Here is an 11,170-nt window from a genome sequence, read left to right on the forward strand (position 1 = left end):
TAAATGCTGATAATTCACTTTTATTATCAATTTTGAACTAAATTTATACTCGAGTCTTCAGCACTTTAGACAGAGGATATCTGCACAGCAACTTTTCAATTGAAAATTAGGATTAAACTCATTTCCAGGTAGGTGTGCACACCTGTGTCCATGTTTCTGTGTAACCTGACCCCCCCAGCACGGTGGTGGTCTGTGAGATGGAGCTGATCCCATCAGTCTGACTCATGTCCTGGTACCTGCCAGCTGCAACCATGAAGGCTAAAGCCTCTGAGGTCCACAACAAAGACTGTGTCAAAGTGGCGGTCAGAGTGCGACCGTTCAACAAGGTCAGTGAGCTGATGTTTCTCCTAGTTTTTAGTGAAACGATGGTTCCAGTTCTAAAATTAAACGAAGTCAGGAGTCTTAAGATGTAGATGGGACTTGTGCAGCATTAAAACTGTTCTGAATCTGAGCTAAAAACACAGAATGTACAGGATTAGATGATGCAGAGCAGGTGTGACGATCAGGTCCAGGTGTGAGGAGGAGCAGATGAAGAAGCAAAACAACACAGAAGGTAAAAGTACGAGTCAAACGGCATTTTATTTCTTTTTATTTTACGTTTGATTTTCCCAGCACACCTTCTGCTGCCTTACATGCCAAAGTTTCTAAGATCTTGTGCAATTAGCCCTCAGAGTATGAGTTAGGGATGATCAGCTACCTCCACACCAGAATTTGCCTCTGTGTGAAATCTACTCGGTTGATGTCGTTTTTGTGTTTGCGTAGCTGTGGTTATCTCAGGTTGACTCAGAAAGTATTGGTTATAACAGCTTTCAGAGTTTTAATAGGTCCTCTAGTTCATGAGATGTTTTGCTAACAGACAAATGAACACACACACTAGCAGCGGGAGATAAAGGCCTAGTTCCAGACAAGAGACCTCATCTGTTCTATTTCTCCCAGGCAGCTGAAAAAATCTACGTGTTCACTTATAAAAAAGGAAAATTTTTGATGTGATGACCCAAAATGTCCTGAAGATTTTTCAAATTTAAAAATTATGTTTTCACTTTCAGAGTGCCATTAAATAGCTAAACTCTTATGGGGCAGATGGTTGTTCTTCAGTTTACCTATGAAGTTCTTATCCCACTAAAAACAGAACTTTTTCCAGCTTTTTGGTCCTGAAATGACATGCAGGGTTACAACGCTACTGTTTGCTTAGGGCCACGATCCTTAACTGGAAAAGGGTGGATTGCTCTCTTCAGGTCGAGGTGAGGTTCTGCCTTGAGTGGAGGAGTTCAAGTATCTTGGGGTTTTGTTCACAAGTGAGAAAAGAATGGAAGAATGGAGCGTGAGATTGACAGACGGGTTGGTGCCTGCAATATTGCAGACCGTACCGGTCCGTTGTGGTGAAGAGAGCGCTGAGCTGTAAAGCTCTCTGTTTACCAGTCAGTCTACATTCCTACCCACCTGACACGAGGTCTGGGTAGTGACCAAAAGTATGAGATTGTGGATACAGGCAGATGAAATGAGTTTCCTCTGCAGAGTAGCTGGACACTCCCGTAGAGATCGGGTGAGAAGTTCAGTTATCCAGGAGAGACTCTGAGTAGAAGCGCTGCTCCTCCACATCGAGAGGAGCCAGTTGAGGTGTTCAGGCATCTGGTAAGGATGCTCACTGGGCGCCTCCCTAGGGAGGTGCTTTGGGCATGTCCGACTGAGAGGAGACCCCGGGGGAAGACCCAGGACATGTGTCCTGGGATTGGGAACACCTTGGAATCCTCCCATATGAGCTGGAAGAGGTGGCTGTGGAAAGAGATGTCTGGGCCTCCCTGTTCAAGCTGCTGCCCTGAGACCCGACTTCGTAACAAGCAGAAGATGATGGATGGATGGATGGATGGATGGATGGATGGACTTTCAGTCCAATCCTTGTAGTTTTCTTTGAGAAAATAAATAAAGAAGCAAATATGAAAACTCAAATCCTGCAACGGTCTGTTTTCTTGCTCTCGTTTGTTTATTTCATTGATTCTTCCTGTCAGATAGAGCATGACGCAGGCAGCAGTTGCATCATCTCCGTGGTGTCCACCTCCATCAGCATCCAGGACCCACGTGAGTCCCAGAACCGACGTGCGTTCTGTTTCGATTATGCTTATTGGTCCCACAGCGGCTTCACAAGAGACCACAAGGGTCTCTACGTCCCTGAAGAGCCGGGGGGAAGATACGCTGACCAGGTCAGCTCAAAGACAACTTTTTTAAACATTAACACTGTAAAATATACTTCATAGTGTTAAAGATGTATAAAGATATAATGGTTTGCACATTAATAAAACATGAATCAAGGTGTGTAAGTTTGTATCTAAATGTAACAAGATATGATTTCCTCTTCAGAACAGTGTGTTCCAGGACCTGGGAGAAGGAATACTGGAGAATGCACTGCAGGTTGGAACCAGTGTGACTTTATTTATTTATTTATTTTTAAAGTCTAAATCACAATATGTCACCATATCCAAACCGACTGAATGATGAAGGGCCTGAAATGACATGTGCAGGGTTACAACGCTACACTGTTGGCTTACGGACAGACTGGCTCAGGGAAGAGTTACTCCATGATGGGCTACGGGCCGAACAAAGGCCTGGTTCCTAAACTCTGTGAGCGACTGTTTCAGACAATCAGAGAAAACCAAGAAAACAGGCAGTGTCAGGTAAAACAGTAAGGGGACATAACTGCACTCTTATTTTCATAGGTATTACACTGAGGATAAGCTTTTAAAATACATTCTTGATACATCCACAGGTCTTTTTCAGTATGTTGGAAATCTACAACGAACAGGTAACAAACGCTTCATGTAAATCTTGCAGCCTTTTTTGTTGTTGTTTTGTTGTTATTCAGCATATTCAGAAAATTAAGTAAATTTCTGATTATTTTACTACATGTAGAACTGTGTTTTCTTTTTCGTCTGCTCCTTGTCCAGGTTGTTGACCTGCTGTTTCGGGGGTCTCGCACTCCAGGTGGACTCAGAGTCAGAGAGGAGCAGCAAAGAGGCTTCTATGTGGAGGGTCTTCGTACAATCCCCTGTGAGAGTGCACCACAGGTGCCGTTAAATTGAAATAATGTAAAGTTAAATATTATTGATGAATGAGATTTTTATTTAATTTTTTAAATTACAAAATGTACCTCAAAAGAGAACTGCTCCACCTTATCCTTGACTATGTCCCCGCTCAGACATGAGCCCAACTCTGGTGGTGTCATCAGTAACGCAATCATATTTGATGAAATGAGTACTGGTGTAAAGGGTGAAAAGTAGGGGGCTTAGTACACAGAGTAAAGGGCAGGGTCAATGCAGCTAGCTATCAGGAGATTTTGGAGCACTTCATGCTTCCATCTGCTGAAAAGCTTTATGGAGATGAAGATTTCATTTTTCAGCACGACCTGGCACCTGCTCACAGTGCCAAAACCACTGGTAAATGGTTTACTGACCATGGTATTACTGTGCTCAATTGGCCTGCCAACTCTCCTGACCTTAACCCCATAGAGAACCTGTGGGATATTGTGAAGAGAAAGTTGAGAGACGCAAGATCCAACACTCTGGATGAGCTTAAGGCTGCTATCGAAGCATCCTGGGACTCCATAACACCTCAGCAGTGCCACAGGCTGATTGCCTCCATGCCACGCCGCATTGAAGCAGTCATTCATGCAAAAGGATTCCCGACCAAGTATTGAGTGCATAACTGAACATGATTATTTGAAGGATGGTGTTTTTTGTATTAAAAACACTTGTCTTTCATTGGTGGGATGAAATATGCTAATTTTTTGGGAGAGGCATTTTGGGTTTTCATGAGCTGTATGCCATAATCATCAGTATTAAAACAATAAAAGACCTGAAATATTTCAATTGGTGTGCAATGAATCTGAAATATATGAAAGTTTCATTTTTATCATTACATTATGGAAAATAATTACCTTTATCAAAATATGCTAATTTTTTTAGAAGGACCTGTATTCAAGATCTTGTTGTTCCATATTTTCTTAACAGAGCACTTCGCTCTGGTTATCTTGTGATCCCTAGAGTTTTCAAAAGCAGAATGGGAAAAGATCTTTCAGTTATCAGGCTCCGCTCTTGTGGAACCAACTTCCAGTTTCTGTCTGTGAGGCTGACACATTGTCCAGTTTTAAGACTGGGCTTAAGACTTTCCTTTTTGATAAATCCTTTCATCAGAGTCAGCTTGTCATGCTGTCTTAAACTTAGACTACTGGAGGACAAATTGACCTCATTTCCTTAAATGATTTGTTAAAATTGAATAGTTTTCATTTGATACAATTTTTATCTTAACATGTGACTAACAACAAAGTCCATGCTCAATAATCCAGGATAACATGTGACTGCCATTGTGTATCTGTTCCTACCAAACCCAGCTGGTCGAAGCAGATGGCCGCTTGTCCTGAGCCTGGTTCTGCTAAAGGTTTCTTCCTCATGACGGAGTTTTTCCTTTCCACTGTCACCTTGATGCTTGCTCAAGATGAAGAGTTCTGTGATGGAGTTAAACTCAAAGCAGTCTGCTCCTCAGATAAATAATGTTAAATTATTATTTTTATAATTAATATTTTTGTTCAGTGCCCTGAGATGACATCTGTTGTGACTTGCCTCTATATAAATAAACTGAATTGAAACTGAATTGAATTGGAAGATTCTCATTGGAACAATGACCAAAACTAAAGCCCAAATGAGCTCTGGCACAACAATTTCCTGCAGGATCAGTAAAGTTCTATCTTATTTTATCTTAACTTAACCATAGCACTAAAGATTAATGCATTTGTTTTAATGGAAATGATCATATATTGGTGAGGTAAAGAGGATGTAAATGTTTGTGTAGGTGGAGCAGCTGATGGATCAAGGAACCAGGACTAGAAGCACAGCTGCTACTCACGTGAACGCCAACAGCAGCCGATCACACATGCTCATAATCCTGCAGCTCAAACAGGTACACATTATTAACACACATGTTAGAGCTGAAGTTGAATCTTTTGAATGTCAATAAGTCAGTCAGCTGATCCTGTAAAACATCGGACTAAAATAATTTGTTTCCTTTTTAGAGTTCCTCATGTATTTGAGTTATTTTGTCAAGGTCTGTTTTGTGTTCAGGCCTCGACTTGATATTTAGTTTTTGTGGTTTTAAGGGAAAGTTTGGTTCCTGTTTTTGATTGTCATATCTGATAATCTGTCCTCTGTTTATACAGTTCATTCTGCTCCTGATCTTCATCTTTGAGTTTTTATGGTCTTTGTGTTGAGAATTGTGTACATTTTTGTCACAAAACTACATTTGTTTGCAGGTTTGGAAATCTTGCCTAATAAATTTCTATTCTCTCGAGCCAAGTCCTCTAAAACATGGGTTATCAAACTTTTTTTGGCTCAGGGACCCCCTCATAACCCTCATGTTTATTAAATAATTTTCTTCAATTTGTGTCTTTAATGCAGTGGAAATATTTGTGTAACATAAATACTTGACTGTTCTTTAATAGCGTTAATACAATTTTTATACTTTTAAAGATGGGGTATTTTTCAGTCAAGACACTTAATTAGCAAAATGTTTATTTCAATTTCCAAAAATTATGTTTTGAGCAAATCAACAGTATCAAAAACCACTTTAAAACTTTACCTATATATTCACATTATGAACATAATAAATGTATTGCCACTTCTTGAAATTATCACAGAAAACGAAAGTTAAGTATGTAACTACGGTTCTATGAATCCTGGATGACCGCCAGAGGGCGGTGCTGAAAGCACTGAATGTTCCAGCCAACTCGGGCATGGATGGGGAGGAGAGTCCAGTCGCTGCCACTGGCTCACTGGTCCCAGTTGGCATGCCTGAAAAAGGTACTTCATCTCCGCCAATTCTGCGGACAGCTGCTCCACCCTCATGGAGAGACCATAATCAGAGTTGGCTCGCCTCTACTAGGAGGGGCCACAAAGACTGCATCTTCAGTCCAGCGCTTTGGGCACCTAGGTGGAGCCTCCTGCCCAGAAGGCCGGAGGTCACTGCAGAGCTTGGGGTGAAACCTGGAACAGCCGAGCCAGGCTCACAGCATGAGACATGACGCTGTAGTTCAAATAAAAAAACTGCAACTCTGCAAAGGGGCTGGCACTGCCAACTTTGTCCAAGATACAGGACAAAAACAAGGATGAAAGGATAGGCCAAAAATTGGGAGAGGGGGCACGCACGCTTGCCGTCACCAATTAAAACAAGGCCAGAACTCAGAGAGGCTAGCACCACTAGCTCAGCTGGTAAAAGAGGACAAATGAGAGCGGGGGTGTGAACACTTACCTTCACCAATTCAAACAAGGCCAGAAATCAGAGAGGCTAGCACCGCTAGTCCAGTCCAACCGCTTATCAGGTTGGTGCAAGTGATTGGGAGAGGGGGCACGAACGCTTGCCTTCACCAATAAGAACCAGGCCAGAACTTAGGGAGGCTGGAACCACTAGCTTGGTCCAACCGTATAGGAGGTTGATGAAAATGATTGGGAGAGGGTGCACGAATGCTAGCCTTCACCAATAAAAAAAGCAAGGCCAGAACTCAAAGAGGCTAGCACTGCTAGCTCAGCCCAAATGTTTACAAGGTTGGTGAAAATGATTGGGAGAGGGGGCTCAAATGCTTGCCTTCACCAATTAAAATAAGGCCAGAACTCAGAAAGGCCAGCATCTCTAGCTTAGTCCAACTGTTCATGAGGTTGGTAAAAATAATTGGGAGAGGGTGTGCAAACGCTAGCCTTCACCAGTAGAAAACAAGGCCAGAACGTAGGGAGGCTAGTACCACTAGCTCGGTCCAGCAGTTTATAAGGTTGGTGAAAATGAATGGGAGAGGGTGCGCAACGAATGCTAGCCTTCACCAATACAAAACAAAGCCAAAACTCAGACAGGCTAGCACTGCTAGCTCAGTCCAACTGTTTATGAGGTTGGTGAAACATGATTGATAAATGGTGCGCGAACGCTCGCCTTTACAAATTAGAAAACAAGACCAGAACACAGCTGGCTACGTAATTAACTTTGGAGCATAATCCAAACCGATCTCGCGGTTGGAAACCTCCAACAGAGTGGACGGTGCCGCTAACCAAGGCAAAATAGAAGTTAAAGACTACTCACCAGTGTTGAATCACACGCACACAGTAGTCAGACGCTGTAAGTTGGGAGAGGGGCGAAGCCGCTGTAGTCCCCAACGAACAGCAGAAATACCTTGAACAAAGGCTAAACCGTCGCGGCCCCTAGGAGGGCGAACACGCTGCTCGGGCCAATGGGCAGTCGGGCCAACGGGCAGTCGGGCCTCCGACGACGGTGAAAAGGTCCAAGGGCTGAAGCCCTGGATTGAACTACGCGTGAGAAGAAAAAAGGAACAGAGCCGCGGATGATGCCAGGCTATATAGCCTCTGATTGGTCATCCGTGTCACACCTGTGACTCCGTTGGTATTATTACTCGAACAGCGCATGCGCGACGGGAACATTCAGTGCTTTCAGCACCGCCCTCTGGCGGTCAGGAGGGATGAAATAGAACTCTTTACATAAAACTGAACAGAATCATAACCGCAGTAGTCATACCAAGTAACAGGGCTTAATTTGTAAACTGATCGATGCTGCAACTCAAATAGCATGCGGGGTTGTGCAGGGGTGGGGTTCCTCCCCCAGAAATTTTTGAGTAAAGTAGATGTGATTTCCTGCATTTTGGTTTATTGGTTGCTAAACCTCAAAGTGCTCGTAAAAATAAAATAAAATAAAAAGTTGCGGACCCCAAAGCACTGGCTCGCGGACCACCGGGGATCTGGGGACCCCAGTTTGAGAACCACTGCTCTAGTACACTCAACTATTTATTTATTTCTGCATATTCATTAGTGTCTGTAGTAAGGAAAATGTTACCAAATTACCTGAAACCTCCATCAGATCTTTTCCAAAGAGAGCATCACCAAGCAGTCCAACATCAACCTGGTGGACTTGGCAGGCAGTGAACGTCAGAGGTCATCAGGCTCTGAAGCCGACAGACTCAAAGAGGGAACAGCCATCAACCTGAGCCTCACCACTCTGGGCAATGTCATCAGGTGGGCCTGCTGCTTCTCTTTAGTATGGTTCATAGTTTTTCTTTCATTGTGTTCTCTCTCCTCTAGCGCTCTGGCTGATGTGACCATGGGGAAAAAAGTTGTTCACATCCCCTACAGAGACTCGATTCTCACCAAGCTGCTCCAGTCTGCTCTGGGAGGAAACAGTCGCACTGTTATGGTAAATATATGGAATCCAGTACCAGTTATTTGCAGAGCTGGGCTGGCAAAATAAATTATTACATCTTTTATAATTTCTTTTTTTTAAAGATTGCCACCTTGAGTCCAGCAGATATCTGCTATGAAGAGTCTCTCTCCACCCTGCGCTACGCTGAGAGGTGAGTCTCGTACGGTGTTTTCCTGCGTCCTGGTTTCTGTTTTTGCTACATGCACCCACAGTTTATCCTTCTGGCTTCCTCTCTTCAGGGCAAAGCGTATCCAGAACCGAGCGGTGGTGAATGAAAGCCCCACTGAGCGTCTCGTTAAAGAGCTGAAGGCTGAGAACGCCAGACTGCTGCAGCGACTGAGCCGGATGGGTCAGGAAGGTCGCAGAGCCAGCGATGAGACCAGTGAGGATCATGGTTTTACTCAGCGGAGCAGGGATCAGCTTGGAAGAGCCAGAGAGGTTCTAACTTCTGTCTGTTTCCAGAGGAGCTCCGTCAGCTGCTGACCCACAACGAGCTACAGATCAGAGCCATTCAGACTCTGTGGGAGCAACATCTGCAGGAGGCGCTGAAGGACTGGGAGCAGCAGTATGCCAACATCACACAGGTACACATACACTTTGGCACACACTTAGATCTGTCTTTCCTGTCTGTTGCTGAATTTATTGTTATCTCCACTGTACTGTCAGGAGAGGAGGATGATGCAGATGCATCCCTACATCTTAAACATCAACGAGGATGCTCAGCTGTCAGGGGTGGTAAAGCTTTTCATCCAGGAGGGTGAGTCTGTCTCTACTGAGATGCACGACTGACTCAAGGTTTAGTCCGTTTTATTTTATTTTTCAGAGGAAGATGATGGGGTATGTAAAGGTCATGGATGTTTTTCACTTACTAATGTTTTTATATAGAACCGTGTGAGGTAGTTGTTTTGTCTGAACAAAGCGGAGCATGCAGGAGACCGGAGCATGCACACCGGATAAACTTCAAGGCCCCTAAGCTGGAAAGCAGAGTTGTTTTGACTGTGCCTTTTCTGATAAGCTTATAAGTTGATGCTACTTTATGTTGTCCATGGGCAGACCTTGTGAGCAGGGTGTCGTGTAACATCTTGTAACCCTGTTTTCAATTGCTGCTCCCCTTGCAAGGACATTAAACCTGGGTTGAAAATATCTTCTTGTTGTCCTTTTTGTGGCTATTTGATTGAAGAGTTATGATAGCATAATTATCCAACAGAAGACGTTCAAAGTAGAGAATGAATCGGAGATCAGTTTAAAATCAAACATTTTGCGTTTCACAACCATGAAAATGTCTTCGTTGGACTCTGTTTTCCAGGTGAGTGGAACATCGGCCTCTGTGACTCCTCACAAAGATCCATTTCCATCAAGGGTTTAGGGTGAGTTTACTTTTAGTTACAACAAACCAAAGAAACTCAAGTGCTACATTAGAAACACTGGACACAATTTATGAACGATTGTGTGAGAACTAATTAATAACATGGGTTTTAAATCTGCAGGGTAAACAGCCGACAAAATCAGTTTCTCTTTACGAATACATTCTTGTGTCTGAGTCAGGATCCAGGAGCATCATGCTGTGTTCAAGAATGAAAAGCGGAGTGTGACGCTGATGCCTTTGTTGGGGTCAAAGGTTATTGTCAATGGGAATGCTGTGTATCAAACAACTGAACTGCAGCACCTGGTGGGTCTTTGCACAGTCCAGTTAGATAATATGACTGTTATCTAAAGCAAAGTGACTAACAACAAAGATTTTATTTTTTTGTAATCTTTTAGGATCGTCTCATTCTTGGTTCCAACTCTACCTACCTGTTCATTGGTTATCCATCTGAAAGGGGCGCAGATGACTGGAGCCGCTACGACTACGACTACTTCCAGTCCGAACTGGCAGCTGCTGAGGGCATCCACCTGGGTGAGTGAAAGAGCAGGAAGTTGATTTGTGGAGCGAAACCTGCTAGGTACTCATCTGTCTGTGTTTAGGTGAGTCCTGTGCTGGATCGAGTCAGACTGACCCCAGTTTGCTGGCCGTCTTCTACGACTACATCAAACTGATGCCCATGGTGGCCGAGGCCAACCAGATGAGCCAGGAACTCAATAAGGTCATTCACAGGTCACATTGATCAATGAAGCAACAGAATATACTATATTTATATATATTCATGTGTTTCATGAGACTGAGGTTATTGTCTGAGTTTTCAGGGAGTGGAGTTCAAGTTGGAAATCAAGAATCTGGCGCTGACAGACTCCAGAGGTCATGATCTGCAAAAAGACATTGTAGTCCGAGTCACCTCAGGAGGAAGCAAACAGGCTGGTGTCGTTTTAGTTTGTTCTCTGTATCGTTATGAGGCCTGAAAATCTGAGTTCCTCCTCTCACTCTTCAGGTTTGGATCTGGTCCAAAGCCAAGTTTGTTAACCGCAAGTTCCTAATGGAAGAGGTCTACCAGCAGTTCCAGGCTGAGCAGAGCGAGGACAGTGTATGTGTGTGGAGAGAACAAACAAACAAGCTTTGGTTTCTGGTTTTGTTTTGCACAGACATTATGATGCTTAATAATGAACATTTTGAATGTTAAACAAGAGTTTAAAGGTTAGAGCATGTCAGAGTGTGTGGCCTGAAGTCTCTGCTTCCTCCTGTCAGAGAGCAGTTGTGTTACCCAGAGAAAAAGACCCATTCTGGGATCCAGTTGAGCCTCTGCTCCTGGGTATGGCTCACCTCTGGCTGCAGTCTTTAGCCTTCCGTATCCCACTGGAGGAGCAGCTAGAGGTACTCAGACCTACTTCCTGCTAACACATCCATCAATTCTGTCACATGACCGCTTCATGTAGTGACTGATCAACTGCAGGTGTTGGGGTCAGAGGGCATGGAAGAGGCCATTCTGCAAGCTCAGCTGGTCCCCTGTACTTCTACTGGACTGTATGACACACACGCACGCACGCCCACACACACACACAC

At 43.8% G+C, this 11,170-nt stretch overlaps 1 protein-coding gene across 1 annotated transcript in view; it reads left to right on the forward strand.

Moving 5' to 3' along the window:
• The first annotated feature begins 251 nt into the window (after positions 1-251).
• kif28 (kinesin family member 28) overlaps positions 252-11,170 on the forward strand; it is a 12,218-nt gene continuing 1,299 nt past the window's right edge. The window contains exons 1-21 of the mRNA XM_037697515.1: positions 252-326; positions 2,007-2,198; positions 2,356-2,406; positions 2,517-2,669; positions 2,762-2,797; positions 2,940-3,059; positions 4,840-4,947; positions 7,897-8,051; positions 8,118-8,229; positions 8,319-8,386; positions 8,475-8,617; positions 8,698-8,819; positions 8,902-8,992; positions 9,542-9,602; positions 9,781-9,904; positions 9,997-10,132; positions 10,201-10,319; positions 10,420-10,527; positions 10,602-10,694; positions 10,856-10,981; positions 11,061-11,170. The exon at positions 11,061-11,170 is cut by the window's right edge and continues 197 nt beyond it. Of these exons, the coding sequence (XP_037553443.1) occupies positions 252-326; positions 2,007-2,198; positions 2,356-2,406; positions 2,517-2,669; positions 2,762-2,797; positions 2,940-3,059; positions 4,840-4,947; positions 7,897-8,051; positions 8,118-8,229; positions 8,319-8,386; positions 8,475-8,617; positions 8,698-8,819; positions 8,902-8,992; positions 9,542-9,602; positions 9,781-9,904; positions 9,997-10,132; positions 10,201-10,319; positions 10,420-10,527; positions 10,602-10,694; positions 10,856-10,981; positions 11,061-11,170 (2,303 nt within the window). The remainder of the gene's footprint in view (positions 327-2,006; positions 2,199-2,355; positions 2,407-2,516; positions 2,670-2,761; positions 2,798-2,939; positions 3,060-4,839; positions 4,948-7,896; positions 8,052-8,117; positions 8,230-8,318; positions 8,387-8,474; positions 8,618-8,697; positions 8,820-8,901; positions 8,993-9,541; positions 9,603-9,780; positions 9,905-9,996; positions 10,133-10,200; positions 10,320-10,419; positions 10,528-10,601; positions 10,695-10,855; positions 10,982-11,060) is intronic.

The sequence above is a fragment of the Nematolebias whitei genome, chromosome 2 (genome assembly GCF_014905685.2).
Source record: "Nematolebias whitei isolate Nwh7 chromosome 2, NemWhi1, whole genome shotgun sequence".
NCBI classification, from domain to species: Eukaryota; Metazoa; Chordata; class Actinopteri; order Cyprinodontiformes; family Rivulidae; genus Nematolebias; species Nematolebias whitei.